The sequence below is a fragment of the Mus pahari genome, chromosome 6 (genome assembly GCF_900095145.1).
Source record: "Mus pahari chromosome 6, PAHARI_EIJ_v1.1, whole genome shotgun sequence".
Classification (NCBI taxonomy): Eukaryota; Metazoa; Chordata; class Mammalia; order Rodentia; family Muridae; genus Mus; species Mus pahari.
Genome location: NC_034595.1, coordinates 81,785,093 through 81,810,957, shown reverse-complemented (window position 1 = coordinate 81,810,957; position 25,865 = coordinate 81,785,093). Strand labels below are relative to the sequence as shown.

Sequence of the window (25,865 nt, the reverse complement as noted above, 5' to 3'; positions counted from 1 at the left end):
GGAGGGAGAGGAAGAGGGGGAGGGGGGAGGAGGGGGAGGGGAGGGAGGGGGAGGGGCAGAGAGAGAACACTGAGGGGTTCTGGTTAGTTTAGGCTTGCCCTTTATGGGGTTCGAAGAAAAGATGAGCTAGCTTCTAGGGAGCTTAGCAGCAGTGATGCTATATGTTGATTGACAGGTTTGGGTTCTGCAACCTTATCCTACCATGCTTGTGCCGCCCCCTTTGATGTATCTAATTTAAACCACATGTATGCTCAATTATGCTCAAACATAAAATGGTAAATATAGTCATTTACCAGAGGACACAGTTTGTCTTATTGACCATGCACCTCATTAATCTACATGAGTCCAATACCAGATTTAGCTAGAAATGTATTTAAATAGAAACTAGCCACAAAAGGAAGTGTGTGTGTGTGTGTGTGTGTGTGTGTGTGTATACAGGCACACACATTCCACAGTGTGTGTGTGTGTGTGTGTGTGTGTGTGTGTGTGTGTGTGTGTATGTATGTATGTACAGGCACACACATTTCACACTGTGTGTGTGTGTGTGTGCAGGTCAATGAACAACTTTCAGAAATCAGTTCTCTCCCTTCTACCATGGGGGCCCCAGGATCAAACTCAGATTATCAGCCTTGGTGGCAAACATCTTTACCTGCTGAGTCATCTCACAGGACCATAAAAGGGAGTCACTACTGATGCTTGTTAAGGAGGACATAATATATTCGATTGTTTGGAGTGGGGTGAATATGCAACTCAAGGCAGATTTGTTCTAAGATTATCAAGTGTAAATTTTTTGTTTTTTTTGTTTTTGTTTTTGTTTTTCGAGACAGGGTTTTTCTGTGTAGCCCTGGCTGTCCTGGAACTCACTTCGTAGACTAGGCTGGCCTTGAACTCAGAAATCTGCCTGCCTCTGCCTCCCAAAGTGCTGGGATTAAAGGCCTGTGCCACCACCTCCCGGCATCAAGTATCATTTTTAGAAGAGGGTTGAGTATATAGTCCAAGCGTATAGTGCAAGCCAAGTGGAGTTCCAGGTTGCAAGCCATTCCCTATGTTTGCCTGCCTCAACTCTATTACAAATTGGAGTTGTTGCCAAAAGTGATCCAATCGAATGGAGACCCTTAGTCACCCCAAAGTAAAGCAGGGGCCAGGAAAAGGAGGCAGCTGGGTCCCCATCATATGCACAGTCCCACTTGCTTGTAGAATGGTTTGACATCAAGGTTCTACAGTTCCACCCGCTTATAGAACTGCTTTAACATCAAGTTTCTACAAAAAAAAAAAAAAAAAAAAAAAAAAGCAAGAGGACTCCTTGCCATGCCAGTGCCAGCAGCTAGAACATTGCCTCTGTGGGATGGAGAGCCAGATGTGATGTCACATGAGCTCCATAAGGGGTCATACCATCTGGAAGTCAAATTCTAGGTGAGGTAGAAGGTGTCAGAGGGGCCAGCAGCCACCACTATGCTCCACTAAGACATGGCATCTTTGTCTACCTGGGTGACACTCTCATCCCTCACTGACTGTCCCACCCACATATCCAGAGGACACACACTTCTCCTCCTCGTGGTGGACTTACATAGCAGGTGCTGTGCTATAGTCACCCACCCCTGAGGTGCAGGGTAGGGCACGCTCAGCAGCCGGAAATCATCTGTGTGTCATGGGCAAGACTGGGGCCAGGCCATATCCATGCTGGTTCCCGATGTGTTCAGAGATGGAACACGGAAGGGTCCAAGCAATGAGGGACTGACAATTTTGCCAGTGTTGTAGTCCCCAAGAAGCCCGTGCCCTCCTGCTCCTCCGGCGTGATTCTGAGCACTCCAGCGGCTGCCATCTTGCCTGCCCTGGAAGAGCGCTGTCCCAGTTGGCTTCCTCCTGGATCCTGCTCAGGCAGCACTTGGGGGTCCCCATTCCCCATCAAAGAACTCCTGTCTGAGCCTCAAGTAGAGCATTGAGAGGCCCCCACACGGGCTGCCCAGGAGACCACAACTCGCTTGGCTTGGCTGGCCACATGGACTTCCCCCCAAAACCCAGCTATTTCCTGTCCCTAGGCTGCCCCCTCCCCGCTGCCTGACCACAGGGAACAATCCCACTACACAGCTCAGCACAGAGGCTCCAGGCCAGTGCTGGGGGCAGGGCGTGGGGAGGCAGGCAGTACACCCAGACACCTCCTGGTCCTTGGGAGCCACAGTCTGGCCCATTGGTCCTACAGTGATAGGATGCACAGTCAGTCCTCTCTTCTGTGACCGCTGCTCTTGCCCCATCCTCTACATGCCATGGTTGCCTAGGAACAGAGTAAGAGGGTCTTCACAGGACACAAGCTCACATGGGCGGAGGCCCTAGCTCATGCCAACGACCCTCACTTGGGACTAGAAACAAAAGGCCTTCATCTAACCAGAGTGCTGTGGGGCCTTAGGGAAGTCACTTGGTGTCTCTGGACCTCTCTGAAGCTCCTTTTCCAATAGGTGTTGGAGTCACACATTATCATTTCCTTGAGGTCTGACTGAAAAAGCAAACAGAAGCATGGTGGCACACGCCTTTAATCCCTGCACTTGGGAGGCAGAGGCAGGCAGATCTCTGAGTTCGAGGCCAACCTGGTTTACAGAGTGAGTTCCAGGACAGCCAGGGCTACACAGAGAAACCCTGCCTCAAACAAACAAACAACCAAACAGCAAGCAGAATCCACAGTGAGATCTTCCATCCCCAGGGAACCCTGAAGGATTTTTAGCCTTTGCTTTTGCTTTTATGTGGTGCTGGGAGTTGAACTCAGAACCTTGTGCACACCAGAAAAACACTCTGAGGGTTATACACTCAGCACTTGGTCTTTTGAAGCAAGGCCTCACTATGCCGCTGTGGCTAACCTAAATAACTGGAGATCCTCTAGCCTCAGCCCTCTAAGTGTGTCACCATGTCAGGCCATTGGTCTTTCTTGGTGACAGATCCTGGCTCAAACTACCTTAGCTGTCTCATGAAGTCCCTTTCAGCCACTCAGCAGTTCTGGAGGGGCAGGCAGCAGATAGACAAAGGCAAAGAGACACAAGGTTGGGAGAACATCAGCCTTGGGTTCCGCCAGATCCGCAGTCTAAACTCCCTGGACTTTTCCTCTGGGGTGAGAGCTAAGAAGCATCAGGGCCACTTTGGGGGAGACTGGGCATAACGGGTTCACTATGATTTCTGTTGCTCACCTCCATCTTCACTCAAGGTATGCTCTTCAGGATGACATTGGCCAGGGTGAGCAAGCAGAGTACTGCTGTGCAGGGGGCTCTGCCTGCCTCCTGTACTCTCAGCTGACAGAACACTGAGCCCATCCCCTCCCCCACCACGGTAGTCCTGTACATTCTACAACTGTAGCCTGGACCAGCCTTTACTTAGCACAACTTGTCCTTTGCACCTCTTGGTGAAATGCCGCCTAAGACATTTCACCCTTGGGACCCTGAGGTCACGGACTTTCCCCACAGCACTGGCTGACTTCCACAGCCCCAGTCTGTGTGTCCCCAGGATCCAGAGCAGGCCCTGCCTGGAGGCCATCTTTCCCCCTTGTCAACAGAGTTCCCCCTGCACTGGGAGATGTGGGGATGCTCACATAGCTTCAGGAGGTGACACTGGCAAGCTGGCCAGGCCCCCAGGGGAAGGACAGACATGCTGTGTACATGTGTGCTGGAGTAATGAAGACTGGAGGACAGAGGCAGGTCCTCCGTCCCTATATCACCCGTCAAGAACCACATGAGACAGAGCCAAGCTTTCAGCTGCTTTATTGGCCCTTCTTCCAAGTCACACACAAGCAATGACACAGGTACAGTGGGAACTTCTCAGTCCTGCAGCCCCATCTACGCCACAGGCAGGGTGTAGATCCCTAGCAACTCTTAGTGATGGAAAAGCCAGCAGAGGCATATGAACTGACCCTCCTTGCTGCCACCATAGGATACACTTCACACCCCCATGGGCTAGCCTGCCCCAACTGGGCAGCCATAGTGACAGACAGCTGCCCCCCAGAACAGCCAACTCCAAGCCTGCCATCCCCTGAGCATAGCCCAGGGCAAGCAAGCTAGAGCAACTTGGCTGCTGGGATGTTGTGATAACCAGACCCTAAATCTGCCAGTGGCTAAAGTGACTCTTGCAGGGACCTCACCACTGTGTGGCCCTGGGGAACACTTGACTGAATATGAGGACAGCTTGCCATCTGAGTGGTGGCTCATGGGAAGGAATTGTTTAAAACAGAAGCAACATTTTTTTTTTCCACGATGAACAGGATGGTCAGGGCAGCTGTGGGGATGTTGGGCTTCCCAGCCTCTAGGTGCTGGAGAAACTCAAGCAGAGGCTGGGCTCCGTGGTGTGCACTGCAGTGAGTGGTGGGAGGGGCTCCATGGTGTGTTCTGCAGTGAGTGGTGGGAGGGGCTCCATGGTGAGCACTGCAGTGAGTGGTGGGAGGGGCTCCATGGTGAGCACTGCAGTGAGTGGTGGGAGGGGCTCCATTTCTATTTCTTTTCCTCCTCAGTTTCTTACTAGATTTTTATCATAATCCCTAACAACGGCAGTTGGCTGAATCGCTATTGAAGCAAGCTATTTGAAGGAATTGTTTTGTTCGTACACTTTCATGTTTGGGGGTGGCAAACAGGCACCACCATCATGACCCACCCTGTAACCTGACAGCTGAGTATAAACTGACACCAGGAACTCTTGCTTAGTCAGATTCTCTTCCTGCTGCCCCTGCAGGTGTTGGCAGCCTGGCCAAACAGATCAAGCCAGTAGCTGTTGACCAAACTCACCCTAACTTGCCATGACGGCGCTCTGAACAAGGATCACTGCTGATGGAGACGAGATGGGCTGCTAGGCTAAGTAGTCTGAGCTGCAAAGGGTCACTGAGCCCAGGGTGACTCAGTTGTGAGTGAGGGGTCCCCGAGAGGAGAGGACAGTGAAGGGGTGCACAAGCAGATTGTCCTGTAGTAGGCAGGTCACAGCAACCACCAAAGTGAAGAAGCAGGAAGAGGAAGTTTCGCCTCTCCCAGCCCAAGGGCTGAAGGCCGGGTGGGGATCACACTTCTGAGTATGGGGGTGGTGCAGGGTCCCCTTCTGGAGTCTTAGGGGGCAGAGACAAGGCTTCCTCGTAGGATGGCAGAGCCACCTGGGAGAGACAGAAAAGATAGCTGAGCACCATCAAGAAGAACCCATCAGTCTAACCTGAGGTACAAGGAGCCTCCCCCGACATCCATGAAAATGATGTCCATGCCAGTGTGTCCTGGTTACATTTCCCATTCCCCACAGGGGATGCGCCTGCCCCGGCCAGTTAACCTCAATGCCCAAGGCTTTGATGAACATCCTCCGTCCAAATGCTCTCAAAAGAACTGGCTCCCATCCCTCTCATCCAGAGGGTAGAAGCATAACCTAGGATGAGCCACTCAAAATCAAATTCTATCCCCCGGTATAGTCCTCAGACTGAGTAAAGTCATGTGACCCAAGATAGTCCAATCAGATATACTCTTTCTGTAGGCATTACTAAAATGATAGGATGTTGGCCTATGGGCTCCTGCAGCTATTTTGTGACCATAGAGAAGGTCTACTTGAAATTGGAGCCAGGACTGAGGAGAGGAGAGTCAAGAGATAGAGCTTAAATCCAAGATCAGGACACAACCATACCTACGATGGACTTTTATGTGCTGTGAGCTACTAACTTCCCCTTGGAACTTAGATCAACAGGGTTAAGTCTCTGCTACTTGCTACCAAAAATGGCATTTCCCACAATTCAAAGTGAGTTCCCAACACTTGGCCCAGCTGCAATGTTCCCATCACTTCACAGTCAGCTGCTTCCAGGCACACTCTCTCTTTCCTGTCCCCTCCCACAGAAAGCATTCCCAGAATCACTTGTGTGCCAGCTCCATGTTCAAGGTCCCTGTGTTTCATACAGAAGTGTAAACACATCTCAGCAACTGGGTTCACTGTAGACTGTGCACACCCCTAAGACAGAGGTGGCATCTCAATGTCCTCTACCCTCCAAGATTGGGTACAAGACCAAAGGAACAAGAGGCAGTAAGGAAGGAGGAAGGATGGAAGGATGGAAGGATGGTGAGTAGATAGATGATGGATGGATGGATGGATGGATGGATGGATGGATGGATGGAAGATAGATGGATGATGGGTGGATGGATGATAGATGGAAGATGGATGGATGATGGGTGGATGTTTGGATGATGGATGGATGGATGATGGATGGATGGATGGATGGATGGATGGATGATGGATAGATGGATGATGGATGGATGATAGAAGGAAGATGGATGGATGGAAGGATGGATGATGTATGTGTGGGTGGATGATGGATGGATGGATGGATGGATGGATGGATGGATGGATAGATGGATGGATTGATGGATAGATGGTGGGTGGTGGTAAATGGATAAGTAAATTGATGGATAGATGGATGATGCATGGATGGATAATGGTTGGACGATGGGTTATGAATGGGTAGGTGGGTGGATGAATGATGAATGAGAAGGTGGATAGATGGATAAATGTATAAGGGGTAGATGGATGAATGGGGTAGGTGTGTGGGTGGATAGATGGAATCTTAGACTAGCATAACCAATGTTGTTCACATTTCTGGTTCAACAGTCTTCTTACAAGTACTGAGACCTGCTGGGAGTTTGACCATGTTCCAATGAGTGTTTGGGCAGCACAAACTGAACTTGGTGTATTTTGAGGGGTGGGGGCACAATGGTGTGAGAGTGGACCTGGGAGGACAGGGAAATGGGTATGATCAGGGAGCATTGTATGAGATCCCCAATCTCATGCATTATTCCCAAACAAAAAAATAGTATGTTGAGGCTCAGAGAAGGAAAGGAACTAGCCCCAAGCAGCACAGCAAGAGAGTGGTAGCCCCTGTTTTGGACCCTCCGTCAGGCTCACCTTGAGGAACATCTTGGAGCTGCTTTCCTCCATGGCCGAATTCATGTGCTTCAAGAATTTGTAGCATGTGTACACACACTTGAACATGTAGACCTAGAGGAAAGCCTGTTTAGACTCCACTCTGACAGCCCTCCTGCCCTTGCCTGAGAGGTTTCAGCCTCCAGGGAACCAACACCCACTCATCCCAAAGGGCAGAACCCAGCAGCAGCTCAGACCCAGTGCCACCCCACTTCTGACTTTGGGCTTCGGCACATGCCAGCTCCAGCTTGGCACGCTCCGGAGACGGTCTTTGCTGATGCCCACAGCCACCGTGCAGCAAATGCTCTTGCAACTTCTGATCTGGCCTGTAACATCTCTGGACACAGCAAGGCACACCCTACTGGGCCATCCTGAGTGATGGGGGACTCACTATCCAAGGGACCCCACCCACCTTGAGACAGAGCTCAATGATGGGAAAGTCTTCTTCAAAACTGCCTTTCAGCTGAGCGTGGGCACACACCCCTGTGAACCCATGTGGTGGTTTGAATATGCTTGGCCCAGGGAGTAAGTATGGCTTTGTTGGAGGAAGTGTGTCACTGTGGTGGTGGGCAATGAGGCCCTCCTCCTAACTGTGTGGGAGCCAGTCAGCCTGGGCTACACAGTGAGTTTGAGGTCAGCCTGAACTATGTGAGACCTTGTCTCAAAAACAAAATAAAAGCCCCTGATACATTATTTTTTAAGATTACAGAATGGTGTATGTAGTCTCAGCCCGTGGGGTTGACATCTAACCCCAGACAGCATGTGGGGCCAATGTCACAAGAAGCCCCATGCTGGGCCCAGGCATCTGAGTACGCATGGGGCCTCTAAGAAGAAGGTCCCCGAGGATGCCAGGCCACATCAGAGGAGCTGAGGCAGCAGAGCTAGGAAGGTTAGAAGCAGGAGGGGACCACAAGCATACCTCATCCTGCCTCCTCACAGTCCAGTGTGGGGAAGTCTGAGCCACTGTCCAGCCTTAACCATGGTCACAGAACCATGGGGGGTACAGGGCCCTCTCACCTTCAGGATGAGCACGGTGATAAAGGCCACGGAGAAGATGAGCATCATGTTGATGAACTGGCTGTGTGGCATGCCCTCCTGGCTTGGGAGGTAATTCTGCAATGATGTAGGGCCACATCAATGCCACAGCCCTGGGCAGGGTCACAGATCTCTCTCTCTCTCTCTCTCTCTCTCTCTCTCTCTCTCTCTCTCTCTCTCTCTCTCTCTCTCTCTCTCTCTCTCACACACACACACACACACACACACACACACACACACACTCCACCTTGGCAACTGCCAACTTGGAGCCCCAGGGGAAGAAGGATGTAGCTGGTGCCTCCCGGTCTGGGAAGGCTTTGGCTGCTAGGAGCCCTGTAGTCCTCTAACACCTGGCAGGTTACACCCACCACCATCAGGGTAGCCCCAGCCGGGACCAACTTTTGGGGTACCAGGTGTGAGAGGCACCACCTCTGGGCAAGGAGCAGATATGCCCACACATTCTGTCTGCCTGTCTATTTGTCGAAACAGTCTTGCTAGCCCAGACTGGTCCCAGATTCACAGCAACCCTCTTGCCTTGACCTTGCAAGTGCTAGGATAACAGGCAAGCACCGCCACACCTGGCTCCCCTTCTTCTGTAATAAGAAGCACCGCACCGGCTTCTTCCCTGGAGGATGGGCTGGACTCATTCAGGGACTGATCTGAGCTTTCAGAAGCAGTCAGTCAGAGGCCAGAATGAAAATTTCATTCTTAGTGACTCCTTTTCTCCCTCCCAACCCCTTCGCTGAGGAAAGCCAGCAGCTGTGCCCTGAGGACACTCAGGCTGCCCTACGAAATGTCCCCACTCTGAGGAACATGTTCCTACTCTGGGTAAGGAAGGTACAAACGCTGATGTAAGGACCCCTGGTGAAACAGGTCATTCGCCCCCTTCCTAGCTGCCATGCTGAGCCAGCAACTGAACTACCTAACAAGCTACCCCCAAAGTTCCTGGCCCTCAGAACTGCGACAGGAACTGGTCATTTTAAGCCACCATGCTTGTCCATAGTGAGTTAGACAGCAGTAGACACCTGATATTATTCCTATAACGTAGTTCTCAGGGCAAGATGCTGTGAAGCTCATCATGGCCAGACCTTCTTTGACCCTACAAGCTTCTCTCTGACAGTTACTCCCCCAATCCATCATTCATCCCTGAGTCTTCATCCCCAGAAACCCCGCCTCCAACCATGACCCACCTGGCATGGGGGGGACACACCTTACCCCGAGTCACACAGCCAGGGTGTGACCTGGGCCTCCACCAAGACTCACCATGTGGTTCATGGACTTGAAGTTAAGGTAGGTGGGCACTTCCATGTAGGAGCTGCACAGGGTCAGGATACTCAAACAGAAGTCCAGCAGCTGCAGTGTCATGAAGGGGACCTTAGAAGGACCCTAAGGAGGACCAAGAGGAAGAGCATGAAGACCCATGAGCAGGGTACCGAGTGGCCCTCCCTTGGAAGGCTCTCCACCCAAGCCACCAGCCATTTCTTCATGGACTTTGCTCAGTGAAAGGGACAGGGGATGGATGCTCACATCGGTGTGTCTGCAGAGCTGGGACCACAACAGGGGGCTTCTAATTCCCCAGCTCCACCACCTTCCAGCAGCCCAGCCCTTCAAGGACTAGAGTCGGGGAGTATGAAAGGCAACTATGACAGAGCTGTGTGTCTTGTGACCAACTAAAGCCACCACACTTTTCCTCAGCGGATGCTCTTCATTCCTTGGTCTTGACCATCCATTCATCTTGATTGATTCCAAAGAAGGAATTACGTCAAGGCGCCCCGCCCTTCCCCCTGGGTAACCCACTCATGCCCAGTGTAAATAGACATCTTACCAGGCTCTGAAACCTGAAGACATTACTCTCATCGAGGGCAGGGGCTGCTATCCTACAGTAGTGTTACACACTGGGTTCCGACCCCTCGCTGCCCTCATTCCATCCTAAGGCTTACCCATGAGGGACACTGGCAGATGTAACATGCAGAGGAGAGAGCCTGAGGATACTTGGCAGGGATTATGGGACCCTGCTGAAGGGTATCAAGGAGGAAAGGGACCCTGCCCTAGCCAGCCTCCCCAGGTCAAGCCATGCACACGGGTACTCACGGGCCGGGGCCGGGCAAGCTTCAGGTATGCTGGCAATTCGATGTAGGAGCCCAGCAGTGTGAGCAGGCAGAGCAGGAAGTCCATGATTTGAAGGGACAGAAAGGGTATCAGGTATTTCTCCCGGTTCTAGAAGGCAAGTCCACTCTGTCAGGGTGCCCCTGACGTGCCAGCACTCCACAGGTCCTGTTCCCATCCTGTTCCTACCCTGGCTATCACTGATGCTACCAGATCAGTGACTAGGGCCTGCCCTGATCCACACACCTCCTGTGTGGGGCACCCTGGGGAGAGGGACATTCAGGTGTCTCAGAAGACACCAGGGAGCATGACACAGGGGTTCGGTCATGTCTGTCTGTCTGTCTGTCTGTCTGTCTGTCTGTCTGTCTTTTGGTTTTTTGAAACAAGGTATCATGTATTCTAGACTGGCCTCAAACTCCTTGTGTAGCCAGGTATGACCCTGAGCTGCCACATCTGCCTCTACCTCCCGAGTGCTTAGGTTGCAGTTGTGCACCAACCCCACCCCATTTGTGCAGTTCTGAGAAGTGAGCCTTGTGCACGCTGGGCAAGCCCTCTGCCAGTTGAGCTCAGCAAGAGCATCACAAGATGATGGGATAGGGGAAATGATGTCAACTGGGGGGGGTGGTGGTTACAGGTCCCTCTGGGTGCCCTCGGGATCTATCCGTGACCCCCTTCCTCCTCCCTGGAGGCCATGGGACAAATGGCCGTTCTGCTGGAGGAAGTAGAGCCGCAGGGTGACTCAATCTCCCCATTTCCCCATCACCCAACTCTCTCTGGGTCTGTCTGCCTTTAGTACAGCCCCACACTCCCAGGGTTTCATGAGCGAGTGTCCCTCTGCAGTGGGTGCAGGGCAACGAGAGAACCTTTGACCTGAGGACAAGCCCAATACTGTCCCTTTCTCTGGACCCCATACTACTGCGCCCCTCTCTCTTTTACCTCAAAGCTCCAGCCCCACTCACAGGCCACAGAAAGCAGATCTCCTGTGAGCATCCCGCCACCCCCAAAGCTCCCCTCATAGTGTAGAAGATTATGGAGTCCCATGGAGGGGGGGACGTGAAGATCCACGGGGCGCTCAGGACAACAGGAAGGTGTATGCCCCTGGCCCCTCCATCCCCACACGGGCCTCACCTTGACCACACCGAACAGCAGGCTGATGCTGATGATGAAGAGCGTGCCAATGAGCAGGAAGCTGGAGAGCAGGTCAGCTGCGAGGCAGAGCAGAGACTGAGGCAAAGCCTGAATGGGTTCCAGGGACCAGCAGTGTGAGCAGTGAAGCCTGGGACCAGACCTGGGTGGTAGGCTGGCCCTCCTCACCCAGGTGAGGGCTGTGATTGGCAGAGGGCATTTCTGGGCTGGTGTGGACAGGGGCAATGGGATAGGGCCCAAGGGGTCTTGCTGAGGGGCTGCCGGCACTCAGCTGTGCGAGTTATGTCTGGACCCCTCCTCCCAGTGGCTACCGTTGCAGGAAGTGGCCGCCCACCCGGGGAAGCAGTCCCCAGGCTGGGAGGGGTGAGGGTGGTGGCTGACAGGGGAGAGACTGGTGGACAGGGCAGTGTGAAGTGCCCAATATAGCGGGAACTGAGAAAGCCCCTGTTGCAAACAGGAGAGCCTCATTTGCACGTGAAATACCCCGAGCTCCCAAAGATTCAGGGGTACATAGCAGTCCAGTGGAAACGGCAGGCCCACAGACGCCAGTGCATACGTCCTAGTCATACACTGCCCGCAGGTCCCCTCCCATCCACCACTGCGCCCAGACATACCCATCCTGAGGTACGGCATCTTGAAGAACCTGCAGGACACTTTACCACGGGCCAACTCCACCACATGCTCAATGAACAGCAGGACACTCATGACCTAGGAGGGAAAGGACACCCGTGAGCCAGGCCACCATCCAAGCAAGGTGCTGTCGAAGGGCTGGAGTGATCGCTTGCCTAGTCAGTGGGCATCCTGGGTAAATTACATGGTGTTCAAACGCCTCATCCCAACCCTTCCTCCTCCCTGCTGTGTGGCTGCGGACAACTGGCTTGACTTTTCCATGCCTCGGTTTCCTCATCTGTAAATAGGGTTCATAGCGAAGCTTTCTTAGGCACCCCCTGTACCTAAGGAGGCACAGGAGAGACTCAGGAGAACACCCTGGCTCTCACTGCACCCTGACTGCACTCCTTCCCTGTAGCCACAGAACAGGCTGTGGCTGACACAGGACCTTGGTCATCATACGCCAGCACCATGGAGCTCCAAGTCCATGACTCATTAGCAGAGGTCTAGGATGCACCTTAGTGCCCCAGACCCTGGCGAGCCAGTCCCAGTCACCACAGATCCAGAGTACCTGCGTTCCCAGCTATAAAGGAGCTGATGACGCCAGCCTCTTAGAGCTGTGGGGAGCCAGCCAGGATGCCTGGCAAAAGCATACGGCAGATATGAAAGCTCCGTCTGTACAACGAGGCACAGGTGTGACCTGGTCTGTTGGTCCCCAGCAAGGACGACTGGGTCTCGATTACTGATGTAGCTGTTGCATTGAATGAATGAATGAATGGATGGATGGATGGATGGATGGATGGATGGATGGATGGATGGATGGATGGATGAAGCCTGTCCCTGGAGGACCCTTATCATTCAAGACAGAGAAGAGACGATTCTGACAGGCCTAAGTATTGGGTGTCCCAGCTGCTAAAGCTACAAAGGCTGTCAAGGATTGCGTTTTGTCTACACCATAGCTGCCTAACAGAAGAGCCCCCATGCCACGCAACCCCATGGACCTCACGCCTTTCCATGTGTCTGTGACTTTTCAGAAGTTCTGTGCCTCCTCCCCACTACAACACACTTAGTTCTCCGGGAGCAATCTATCCACACTGAGATCAGGGTCCACCCCGAATTGTGTGGGTACACTTTATCGGCCTAAGTTCATGCTGGCTTACCAAGTGGCAGGTCACACTGAGTGGACAGACAGCCAGACCTTCCTTTCTCTGTTCCCCTTTCCAAACTCTGGGTGATTGGTTGGCTTATTAGTTTTGGTCTTTTGGTATCTAGCTCAGATATGGATCTTGATCTGTCATTTGGAACCCCAAGTTCAGGAGTCCGAAAGAAGGGCGGCACAGGAAATGGATGGAGAGACGGCTCCAGGATTTGGATCCAGATGGCTGTGTGTCCTTGAAAAGTCACTTTTCCTCTCTGAATTTGCCTGTCTCTAAAAAGGCAATCGCAGGATGCAGGAGGCATATACTGTAGGAGTTGGAAAAGCCCTAGGTTGGGGCTGGCAGGAGCTGAGGCCAGAGCCTGCCTTGGGCTGGGCACTGTCCCTGTCTGGCTCCTCCTGGAGTGTCTCCTTTGCCTGATGTGATGGGATTCAAAAGCTCTGCTTCATCCAAAATGGTGGTCACTGCCCAAAGGGGCAGCAGGATTGGTACATGGGGGTGCGAGGGTGGGAGATGGGAGAGGTGCTGAAAAAAGGCTGCAGCCCCATCCCCCATGCCTGAGCCTGCACCTGCCAGGCGACTCAAATGAGACAATCTCAACTTCCAGCTGCCAGATGAGCCCTGGGTGTACTTGTATTGTGAGCTCTCTCTGTTCCTTTCAGAAGTTCAGAGAGATTAGGAGACTTGCCTGAGGTCTCACACCAAGTCCTCAGTCCTTGCACTGTACCACCTCCAAACACCCTGAGCCAGGTCCACTGGTCCAGACCCGGGGAGGAGAAGACACCGTGGCCACACACCAACATCTGGAAAACTTTGGAATATGTCTACATCCCTATGTTCTGCGCAGTGTACTAAAGACACTGTAAACTCACACCAAGACCTTCCAGAGGTTAATTTAAGAAGCGGCACAGATGTTAGGAACGCTGGCACTGGGGCTGGGGCACAGGGTCAGTGCTTGCCCGGCATGCAAAACATCCTGGCTTGATCTCCAGCCCCCGACAAATCATGCATGGCACAGGATATTGTAACCCCACTTCCTGAGAGGTAGAAGCAGGTCATCGACCCTAAGATGCATAGTACGTTTGAGTCCAGCCTGGGCTACCTGAAGCCCTAACTCAAAATGAATAAACAAGTATTCCAATACTACATCCAGGAGGGTGACCCAGGGAGGGTCACCCTAACTGTTACTCCACTTCGGGGAGCAAGGCTCCTCATAATCCCTCACCCCACAAACTCCTCACCCTGGCCCTGTACTCTGAGGGACACCGCCATTCACAAACCAGCAACAACCACAGCAGGCGGCCAATGACCCCAGAAGTGCCTGCTCCCTGTGTCTTTGGCCTCCTGGCCCTGCTGAGGCTGTTCCTGCATCCTCCCTTATAAAGTCCTCCAGAGTGCTGGCCAAGGGCTCTCCCTGATCCCTGCAGGTAGCCTGCGGGGGTGAGCACTGTTTCTCCACTGTGGGGGGAGGGGCAAGGGAGTGGGGGGGAGTGATTCCGCTGGCTGTCACCTTGGATCTCTACTCAAGATGTTGCTGAGGGGCTGGGGGAGGGGTGAGTCTGTCCTCATTTGCCAGGAGGTCACACAGCAAGGCACCCTAGGAGTTAGCTCAGCAGGAAGGAGGTATCCTCAGAGCCTACCACGTTGTGTCCCCAAGAGAAGGAAGGGCAACGCCTGAGATTACTGGCCCCACTGTGTGCAGAGAGACCTGAACGCAAGTCTGGCCTACAGTTACCCATAGCTCAGCAAAAAAAGGACATAATGAGGCTGTCTAGAACCCAGCAATGGGGACCGAGAGGAAGAAGGCTGCCCTGCTCCATTGCATGGAACCTCCAACCTCTACCTCTGTCCCACCCCCAAGGCTCCTCTCAGGGCCTGGTGACCCTGATCACAGCCACCTGACTCCTCCCTGGGAACTACACAGAGCCCCTGGCCCTCGGAACAGAGGACTCTGGAAACCCACAGGCTTTCTTCCTGAAATGCTGGCTTCATGCCTGGCCCCTCCCAGGCCTCAATTTTCACCAACAGAGGGGCGCTGTTGAGTATGTGAGGGCCACAGAGCAGGATCTCCACCCCCCATCAATGACCTCCCACCCATAAAGCCTCCAGATGCAGAGCTCATCAGAGGACACAGTGCTCAGCCATGGCCCCATACCTCAGCAAGCATCCCAGCTCCAGAGCCGCAATCGGCTCTTTCAGGGCAGCCATGAAAGGACAGCGGGACACAAAGGGGGATTTCCAGGCTTAGCCTCCCCCATCACTGATGCTGGGCTCCACCTGGCTGCCATCCTGAGACTCTCTCAGGCTGCAGGTGCTGAGCCTACTGTCCACACCCCAGCATCCTCTCTCCACATGGGCGACATTTTGTGGCTGCGAGCTCTGCATCCTGAGTTAGCCGTTGACCTCTCCGGGCTTTGGAATGAAGATGAACACCTCCTCCAAGGTTCCTACAGGATCACAGGGCACACGGCACACAGAGCTGGCTGGCGTACAGCTTGAGCAGGACTGAGCACAAATGTAAAAGAGTGGGAGGGAGACTGGCTGGGGACCGGCATGGTGATGTGAGGAGGAGAAGGAGGAGATATCAGGCTGCCAGAGACAGCCATGTTGATGGAAAGGGGCCATGCCATTTTCCTGAAGTCGGCCTGGCGTTGGTGACAGGGACAGTGGTGGGTGATGGAGGAAACACCAAGGGCATGCTGGGAGGCAGGAAGTAACAGCTGTGGTCTCTGTAACGACAGTGCTGCGGCCCACACTGACAGCACACATGGGAACGACGATGACGACGACGACGTGATCCTGTGAGGGTGATCACAGAGGGCGGAGTCGCTGGCCCCACTCTGGGTGCAAAGGCAGGACAGGAAGCGGGGGTATGGGGTCCTGAGAAGGACAGGAGTCCCTCGCTTCAGAGTCTTGTTGATGCTTCTCACCAAGTAAGCACCAAGCAAGAGTTCCCAAACAGCAGGGCTGGAGAGATGGCTCAATGATTCAGAGCACAACTCCCAGCATCCTCATGGATGCTCACAACTGTGTATCACTGTAGTTTCAGCGGACCCGGTACCCTCTTCTGACCTCTGCAGGTGCACAGACGCACATGCAGTCGAGACACCCCCCGGTCACAGAGGGAAAAAAATTAATTTAAAAAAAAGATGCTTTCTAAACAATTGAGGACAACTGCTTGAAGCCATCCACCCTTTCTGGCTGTAAACCCATTTTCTGGGGCTCTCCCAGGAGCCCCCATTACGGGCAAAGCCGTGTTCTAAGCCCCTTTGTGCAATTGCAGCCCTGGCACTTCCTGGTTCTGCCTCAGCAATGTTAATCCCATCTGAGTACTGCAGGACCCACCCTATAAACTACGCATCAAAGGGAGAAAAGGGAAACGGGCCGTTTCTTAGCAACCCGTCAAGATGAGCTTGAGAGTCATGCCCGGGCCTGTCCTCACCAATAGTGGGTCTTTGGTGCCACCCACACCCTTCTATCATTAACCCAAAGAGCAGATCAGCCCTGCCCTGTGCCCCGCTGGGTGACCTGGGACCTTGAGAATTTGCAAAACTCTAGGCCTTTATGGTAGCTATTAATCCCTCCCTGTGACCCCCCCTATGTCAGCTGCCCACCCTAGGGAACCCAGGTCAACTCATCTGAAAGGTCACAGAGAGAGACAGAAATGTCATCAGCCAGAGGAAGCTCCCCGGCCCCCCCGCTTCCTGTCACAGTTTATCGGGGTGACTGGGTGGGGTCACTCCCCCAGAGCACTATCTCCTCAACGTACGTACCCCCAGCCTCTATGTGCCACCACAACACCCTCATCCTGCCCGCAAGCTCCACTGCACCCAGCTGGCTCCCTCGCTGTGCCAGAGTCGCCTGAGCTGGCTTTTCCCCAGCTGCTGGTCCCTCCCACCCCACCTCAACATAATTAACCATCCCTCCCCACTGCCTGGACTCTCTCTAGGGGCTCAGAGGCCTCGATGTCTCGATGTCTCGGTGCACACCTGGAATCCCAGCACCTGGGAGATGTAAGCAGGAGGACCCTTGGGAATTATCCTTGGAATCAGGGTTATCCTTGGGGACAGAGAGAATCCAAGGCCAGCCTATGCTATGTGAGACCCTGTCTCCAAGATAAGAACAGAAGAAAGGGAACAAAGAAGGGAGGAGGGAGGTGAAGTAGAGGGAGGGAGGGGGAAGGGGAGGGAGGGACAAAGAAGAGAAATGAAAACAAAACAGGAAAGGAAAAGAGAGAAGAGAGAACCCCAGTATGTCTACAAGAGCCCTGTGTGGCCCACATCAGTCCACCTAAACAGCTCTGTGCCTCAGTTTCCCCAATGTAGAAGAAAGATTAGAGTCTTCCCACCTCAGAGAATCATTGTGAGAAGAAAATGAGGAGACATCTATCTACCACAAAGAATGATGACTCAGAAAGGACAGTTACTTGGTAAGAGTTGGCCATAATTTGGGATGTCTCTAGGGGTGACTGTATGTCTCTAGGGGTGACTTATGAGTTAATGGTTTATAAAAATTGAAGCCATTAGCGATCGGCTGACACCTGTTGTGTGCCAGGGCTCCACTCTTATCAAAGATAACTTGGGCCGAGCCAACCGCTGCACCGGTCTGTAAGACCGAGCATAGAGACGCAGCATGCAGGATCTAAGGACCCTACGGAAGCTCAGGGACACTGGGGCAGTGAGGTGGGGAGACTCAGAGAAGGGTTCTTAGAAGAAGGGAACGTCCCTGGAAAGGTGCTCAGTCATAGCAGATGCCACAAGAGAAGGGCAGAGTGTAAGCCCTCACCGAGGAAATGGAGGTATCCCTCTCATAAACAGGATTGGAAGTCATCCAGTCACACAGTAAGCTCCTCCCCGCAAGTCTCCTGTTAGTGACGGCAAGCAGTACGTGTCTGGGGAGCCTGTGGGACAGACTGGGAGCACCGAGGTGGGGCATGGCTGGCAATGGCCCTCCAGGAGCAGTCAGAGCACACACAAAGCCCCACACACATACACAGACACCCCTCCCCCACCCCTCCCTCACAGAGCAGCAAAGCTGAGCATCACTGATGACACTTGACACAGTTTGCCACCAGCGCCTCAGGACATGCTATACCCAGAGCACTGGCAGCCAGTTCTAGCCATCTGGAGATCCCCTCCCCAGCAAGGTTGCCCACCAGAAGAGAGGACAGGAGGCAGGTCTGCCCCAAGACCCAGGAACCAGGACTGGAAAGGCCAGGTCACCAGACCGACAGAATAACAGAGATGTCCCGGGGAGGTTCACTAAGTCATCTCCCTTCCTTGGCAACCATGAGAAACTGTTCTCTAAGCTCAACCCACGGCCTGGTTGCTCATCGTCAACTTCCTGTATATCCACCCCCAGCAATTCCTCATACCCACCACTTCCTATTTATCTTGTTAACTGATGTTACCAGAAAGAAGAAAAACAACAACAAATAAATAAATAAATAAATAAATAAATAAATAAAAACCTACACCTCCTTAAAACACTAAAGGCGACACATGGAACTACAAGTCAGTTGGATGGATTAAGAGTCGATGATTGTGGAGGGTTGGAATGTTACAGGTCCAAAGTCAGCTTATGAGAGGCCGTCTTCAGCCCCTAAATGAACATTTATTAAAGGCACAGGAGCATGTCTTTAACCTAACATCTTTGTGACTATTGGATAAATCCTTCCAGAATGTGCTAATGTACCCAAGCCCCCCCCCCCACCAACCCAAAGACTAAAAAAAGTCCCAGATAAGCACCCGAGGCCACATGGCAGAGACTTGTCTGCTTGGCTGTAACCTGGTGTCTCCACCAGCGCATTTAAAAAGCCTGTTGGCTTGGGTCTTTCATTGTTCCGTTTCTGTAAAATAAAAGATGTCAGGGACCTGACAGTGCGTTAAGACCTTCGGGGGGGGGGGCTGTTTGCTTTTCAATAACCATTTTCAGAGCAAAGACCTGCAGTAATAGCACTGGGTGTTATGATAGCTGTAATTATTAGGCACCTACTGCATGCCAAGTCCTCCCCTGAATGCTGACATGCCCTCTCTCACACCCTCCCGAGCCTCAGCCCTCTGAGGCAGGCTCTATCAGGAGCCCCACTTTCCCCATGGTGCAGGTGATACTGAAATTGAATCTTGACATGTGTGCCCTACATCTAAGAATATGGCTGCTGGGTGTGACAGCTCCAGGCTGGCTACCAGGACCACCACTGTGCCCCAGCCTCTGTCTGGGTCGGGAACCCAGGCTTTTTGTTCCTTATCACAAGCCAGTTGGCCTGTCCCCATGGCAGCCCCGTTTGGCTTCCCTGTGCCTCAGTGTCCTCCTCTACAGAATTGAGAATGTAGAGGCAGCTGCCTTCGGGGGGGCTCATACTTGACACACTGACTCCCCAGGCACCTGGAGGAACCTGAGGCTCTGTCCCGAGGACAGGATTAGAACCAGGTATCACCAGGTGCTTTCCTGGAGTTCTGACAGCCCCCCACCCCCCACCAGTCTAAGGCAGATGGGTCTCCTAGGAGACTCAAGCTCAGAACCAATCCTTTGTACTGGATCACTGCTCTGGGCGGAGAATGAATGCCTTGCTTCTCGGGTCACTGTGCCCTCCTCCTGGCAGAGAAGCCTTGGCCTGGCATAAACCAGTCCTAACTCAGTGTAGCTTCTACCCCCTGGCACAGAAGTGTCGGATGCCTCCCTGGTCATACCTCTCTCACAACAGCATGGCCCTCTAGCAAGATGTCCTACATGGTACTGAGGAGAAACCAGAACCCTGGCCTAACCCTGCTGGCCTCCCCACAGCAGGAAAGACACACAGAGGTGCCGGATCCTGCCTCTGTCCGGCCAGGGTATTAAAAAGGAAGGCGCTAGATTGTCAGGCCTTATCTGAGACTTTCCCAAGAGACCAATAGGGCTGATTTTTAGATCCCTGTTGAGCACGTAAGCTTTCCTCTGTGGTTGGTCACATGGCCAGCTCCTCCCGCCCATGTCACCAAGGACAACCATGCTCAGAACCTCAGAAGAATCATCCTTGGCACAGAGACCACTGGCCTCCATTAACAGCTGGAAGAGGTGAGGCTCAGATAGCAATGACAGACCCCTGTGTGCTCAAGGTCATGTCCCCAGTGAGTGACAGACATCCAATCACTGCCCACAACACGAAGTTAGGGAGGCTTGGAGTTCCGAGGCAAGCTAGCCAGGAGGACTTCCTGGAGGAAGCTTCCTTGACGATCCCAAGAAAGAGAAGTGAATCCCAGAGCACTGAGAAAGGAGAGGGGCCTCTCAGACAGGCAAGCTACCCCAGCCAGGGCCTAGGAGTCCCATTGCCCCTTCCCTGCCTGTCTACCCGATTTGAACACTTTTGTACACGGAAGGTCACCAACTTGGTTTTCTGTGTACAAAGCAGTGCTCAGTCAACATGACAGAGCTGTCCTGCTTTAAACCACACATGATGTTTATCTGCAAGTTGCTGGCCAATCAATACACCAATAAGCCCCTTACATGGCACGTGGGGATAGACAGCTCTCCCGTGAGGAAGCTCCAGTACTTTGACTAGTCCACCTTCCCAAAAGAGAAACCTCATTCCCAGCTTCACTGAAAGAGGAGAAAGAAAACTTGGCATAAAAGGTGCCTGCAAGGGGCTGGTGAGATGGCTCAGTGGGTAAGAGCACCCGACTGCTCTTCCAAAGGTGCAGAGTTCAAGTCCCAGCAACCACATGGTGGCTCACAACCATCCTTAACAAGATCTGATTCCCTCTTCTGGAGTGTCTGAAGACAGCTACAGTGTACTTACATATAATAAATAAATAAATCTTAAAAAAAAAAAAAAAGGTGCCTGCAAGGTGTACCACCCTTCTAAGCAATGCCTTAAGCAGGCTGATTGTCACTCAGGCCATCAGGCACACACCCCGGTGAGACACAGTCCACCAAATACCCGGAAGAATTCCTCCTCCGGGCCATCCCAGTTCTCAATCCAGGAGACCTGAGAGCCCACTGCTGCCCGGGGGAGGGGGGGGGCAAGAAGGATGGCACCTGGTGTGACGGGAACCCAGACTCTGAAACAGAAAAAGGATATGGACAGAAAAATGATGTGGACAGAAAAACAGTCTGTAGGTCCTGACAGGCAGTTGTCACAGGCGTGTCCCACTGATGTGAGACAGGAGAGGGACACTGCGGGCCTAGCACTCTGTGATGAATCTGTCTGCGTGCCGAGCCTCGTGGGGCTGGCCTGTGACGCAGAGGTTCCGAAGGCTAAAGCGGGATGCACACAAGTTCTAGGCCAGCCTGGGCAACTTAGCTGCGTCAAAATAGAAAGAGGAGTGGGAGTGTGCTGGTGGCCCTGGTGTGCCTGAGGCCCTGAGGCCCACCCTTCCTAGTATCACAGTAAAGGAAAGAGGAAGAAGAGAAGAGAGAGGAATATCTCAGTGGTGCGCACTTGTAAACACAGACCTGGGGTGGCTGAAGCAGGACAGTGAGTTCTAAGCCAGCTCGGGCTGCATCGCAAGACCTGGTCTCAAAGACATGAAAGAAAAGAAGGCAAATTCAGAAAAGCAAGGGGAAAATTGACCTTTCACAGTCCCCGGCTAGTGACTGCCCATTCATCCCCACTCTGTTAGCTTGTCCCTTCCACCTAAGAGTCTGTGTAGGTTTCTCTGGTCACCGCAGGTACCAGCCCCACCCCTACCCCAATATCAGGAAGAGACACAGGAACCCAGCAAGTGAGAGACCAGGAATTTCTCTACTAAAAGGCCGGCCAGTGCCCCCTCTCTCTTCCTGCCACCAACTTAGAACACAAGGAAGAACTCAGGAGGCCATCTGGGGACCCTGCTCTCATTCCCCCGTGCCCAAGGCAAGCTGGGAGCCTGGAACATCAGAGCACAAACCCGTTGGCCAGATAGGATCTTCCTGTAACTGCACCCTACAGTTCCACAAAGCGTGGCCCCATCTCGGGCGTCAATGGCCCAATTTAATGCTCCCCACAGGGACCAAGTACACAAATAGCTCTCAACGTACAGAGATGTCACCCATGGCTGGGTCCAGATGACGGCAGCGTGAGTGACTGGTACATCTGGTGGTGGCTTCTCTTTTTTCTACCCAGATGTTTGACGTCCTGTGGGCACACCTGGCACCCGCCTGCTGTGACAAAGGAAAGCCCCCCCCCTCTCCAGCCCTTTTCCTGTGGGAAGGGAAAAGCGCCTCTGGCCAAGGGGGTAGGAAGATCATCTGTGTGCCCTAACCCAGTCCCTGGGATGGGTATCTGACTTCCAGGCTTCTCTGCTCTTGTACACCCACCCCATGGCTCTGAATGACTCACGTACCAAGCAGTGGTTTTGCAGACTGCAAAATCATGGCTCGCATCTAGGGACCTGGAACAGTGGCTAGGAGGTGACCTACTTACACAATGCAAAGAATGACCCGGCCCCAAATAACACTGGAGCACCAGAGGAAAGGCTCAAAGTGACTTTACACAAAGTCACTTCCTCCTCCCTAACTGTCTCAGTAGGGTCCGGAACCTGGCACACCTCGCCTCGGGCACAACGGCTCCTCATCTACACTCCCCCTCCCACACTACAGCATCCCCACCTGTGACACTCCTTCCGGGAAGCCTTCCCTGATCTCTTGACCCACAGTCTCCGGATCTCTATGGAAACAGAACATCACTCATGCACCCACAGCTGAGGCTCTTGGACGGCATGAATAAAAAGGAAACTCAATGGTTGCAAGATACGGCCTGCCCGGTTTATTTACTTTTTAATATGTTTATGATATTCTGAGATGCCAGCCAATTGGACAGGAAACACTTCTCTGAAAGGCAGGCGCAGAGCCACCAGAGCAGACAGAGCAAGGGTTCCAGCGACTGCAAGCCCCTCCACCCCATTGAAGCCACTTAGTGACCCACCCCCATCCCCAGCACACTGCAAATATCTGAGTTCAAAGCTCCCATCCACAGCCTCTGGTCCTCATTTTAGATTGGGAAGCAAGCCCCAAGCCGGGTTTTCCCAGGAGCTCAAACAGCTGGCTCCAGCAGAGCTGGCATAAGGACCCTTGTCACGTCCTTCCCGGAATGCTGCTGTGCTATCTCAGCAATGACAATCTGAAAGACCTGATGCCAAGACAGAGTGCCGCCACCCCTCTCAGCTCCTGTGCTGGCTGAGGCTGTACAGGACAGACTCTGAGTTCTCCACCCTCAACCCCATGTCAGGCCCTAGAGCATTGGTTCTCAACCTGTGGGTCTCGACCCTTCTGACAATTCTCTATCTCTAAAAATATATTTACATTATGATTCATAACAGTAGTAAAATTATGGTTATGAAGCAGCAACAAAAATAATGTTATGGTTGGTGGGGGGGGGACCACCGCAACGTGAGGAACTGTATTAAAGAGTCGCAACATTCAGAAGGTTGAGGACCCCTGCTTTCGGTGGATAGGTGGGTCAGGACACACTCATGAAAAGGCAGAGGACCGTGTTGCACAAGTCCATCGTGCTTTATAGATATGAACTTCACCCACACAGTCACCCAACACACAGCCTCTTATCATCTTCATTTTCTTTTTTGATCTAAAGAAACAGGCTCGGAGAAGTTCAACAAGTCATCCGAGACTGCACAGCAAAGGCTGGGAATGGGGGAGGGGGGACAGGGAGGCGCACACAAGAGCTTGAGGACAGAACTGGTTTGTGCCACTGCCTGGTGCCACACTGCCTGTGGCCGGAAGCAGATGTCACCAGGCTCTGCGCAGCAGCCTACGGATTTAGGTTGATTTTGAGGAAGCTTTTCCAGGCCCAGGAGAGCTGTTAGCCACAGGTTCTGTCTGAGTCACTGAAGCCAGAAAATGTTTGGGCCTCAGGGAGCTAAGTGTGGCCAGGGGCAGGGGGTGAGGGGTAAATTCCAGCAGAAGAGAACAGAGACTCCAACTTTGGGCCACTCCAAAGGGAGAGCCTTATCCCTGGGCACGAAGACTGGACCTGGGGTCACACTGTGACAATGACAGCCACTGTGAGATGCTGGCTGTCCACCCCCCACCCCCCACCCCCGAGCAGTTCCCCAGGCACAAAGCTTGAGCCATCCTTGAAGGGAGAAGGTGGTAGCTTGTCTGAGCTATGAGCTAAGAGGGAGCGTTCCCTGGTTCCCACTAGAAGTCCAAAGGTAACCCCAGATCACAGACTAGGAAAGGGCCCAGAAAGCCCTACACCCGGGCCTGTGTAGAGCCTGGTATCCTGGAGTAATCTCAACCTGCACTCCTCCCTGTTGCTAGTCTGCCGTTCCCTTTGCACAGCTACAAACTTAAAGGCACTGTTCTGTTCAACTCCACAGGGAACTACTGAAGCCCAGAGTAGCACAGGGCTTGCCCAGGGTCCCACAGACAAGTAATAGGTAGCAATCCCCCATTTGGAAGATCTCAGTGTGTCCTCACACGCACACGCTCTCACACACACACACACACACACACACACACACACACACACACCCCGAACGCCCCAGACACCTCAGTACTCACTATGTGGTAAATGGCCAGGGCTATGGTGGCGACTCGGACGTTGAAACAACAGCATGTCTGTCTGACCGGCACTACACGGGAGGCCATGGTGCCCAGTCCCCTCTTCTGAAGCTCTGAGTAATGAGTCTTGGGCCCACAGCAGAACAAAAAAGAGGAAGCCACAGGCTGCCCGCCTCACTTCCGCCTTGCCCTCAGACGGTAGGGGCCAGGTCTGTAAGTCTGGGGTGTAGCAGCTGCAGAGGAGGCAAGGGGGGGGTCACAGGGATCCCGACTCGGGCATCTACCACTCCCAAGGGCACCAATGCTTCACCGGGGCTGAGCTCCGCGTTTATACGCACTCTGCTTCCTGGATGCGGTACAATGCCCTTAAAAGCCCTTTTCTAGAAAAAGAATCAGATATGGAAATCTGTCCCAAATCAAGTAGCAGTACTGATGGAAGGATTCAAACCCACAGCAGCCATCAGTAACCTGCTCCTTCGAGACCCTGTGAAGCATAGTCCCTCTGCTCCTTACCTGGGCTGTTCCGGGGAGGGACTGATGGTTTGGTTTGGTTTGAGGGGGACAGGGTTTCTTTGTGTAGCCCTGGCTGTCCTAGAACTCACTCTGTAGAGCAGGCTGGCCTCATACTTATAGAGATCTGTCTGCCTCTCCCTACCAAGTGCTGGGATTAAAGGCATATACTGTCACTTCCCAGGAGGAGTGCTATTCTTATCCCCATTGTACAGATGAAAAAAACCTTGAGGCATAGGATGAGGCCATTCCTCCCTCGCAGTCACCAAGTTAGTCGAAAAAGGAGTGGGGACTGGAACGGAGGCCAGCCGCCTCTAGAGCAGTAATTCTCAACCTGTGGATCGTAACCTGTTCAGGGGCCAACCGACCCTTTCACGGGACTCACATATCAGATATCCTGGACATCAGATCTTTACATTACAACTCATAGCAGAAGTAAAATTACAGTTATGAAGTAGAGCAACAAAAACGATTTTATGGATGGGGGTCACCACAGCATGAGGAACTAACTGTATTAAAGGGTTGCAGCATCGGGGGGCTCTCCCTGAAACTGAGCTTCTCACACATCTCCTCTTCCTCATTCTGGGCTCTGAAGGACAGAATTGTCACCATGGGAAGCCATAGGCATGAGTATGTACCAGGCCCTGTAATACGCTCTTTCTCTTGCAGCCTGTAACCCCTTGGAGGTGATCTGGGAGACCCCCTGGCCGAACCCACTTTGTGGGGTCCCCCGAGACAGAAAACTGGAATGGTGAGTTCTTCCCCACTCTCTAGGAAACGTCGGGATTAGTAACCCTGAGACTTCCCTGCAATAAAGGAAGGGACTTGTGGGAAGCCCCAAGCAGGCAGCAGGGTGTCCTGTGACAACGTGGAGTTTGGATTGGACACCACAGCATTTTTTGCCCCAGGAGAGATTAG

General features: G+C 53.0%; 1 protein-coding gene across 1 annotated transcript; it reads right to left on the bottom strand.

Annotated features, from left to right (window-relative positions):
* Nucleotides 1-3,724: 3,724 nt before the first annotated feature.
* Nucleotides 3,725-24,734, bottom strand: Laptm5 (lysosomal protein transmembrane 5). The gene is made up of 8 exons (XM_021200324.1): nucleotides 24,438-24,734; nucleotides 11,808-11,901; nucleotides 11,176-11,252; nucleotides 10,033-10,158; nucleotides 9,205-9,327; nucleotides 7,924-8,019; nucleotides 6,889-6,981; nucleotides 3,725-5,110 (listed from the first exon to the last, which is right to left on the bottom strand). The coding sequence occupies exons 1-8, from the start codon at nucleotides 24,522-24,524 to the stop codon at nucleotides 5,021-5,023; spliced, it is 786 nt and encodes a 261-aa protein (XP_021055983.1). The 5' UTR covers nucleotides 24,525-24,734; the 3' UTR covers nucleotides 3,725-5,020.
* Between the last annotated feature and the right edge of the window lie 1,131 nt (nucleotides 24,735-25,865).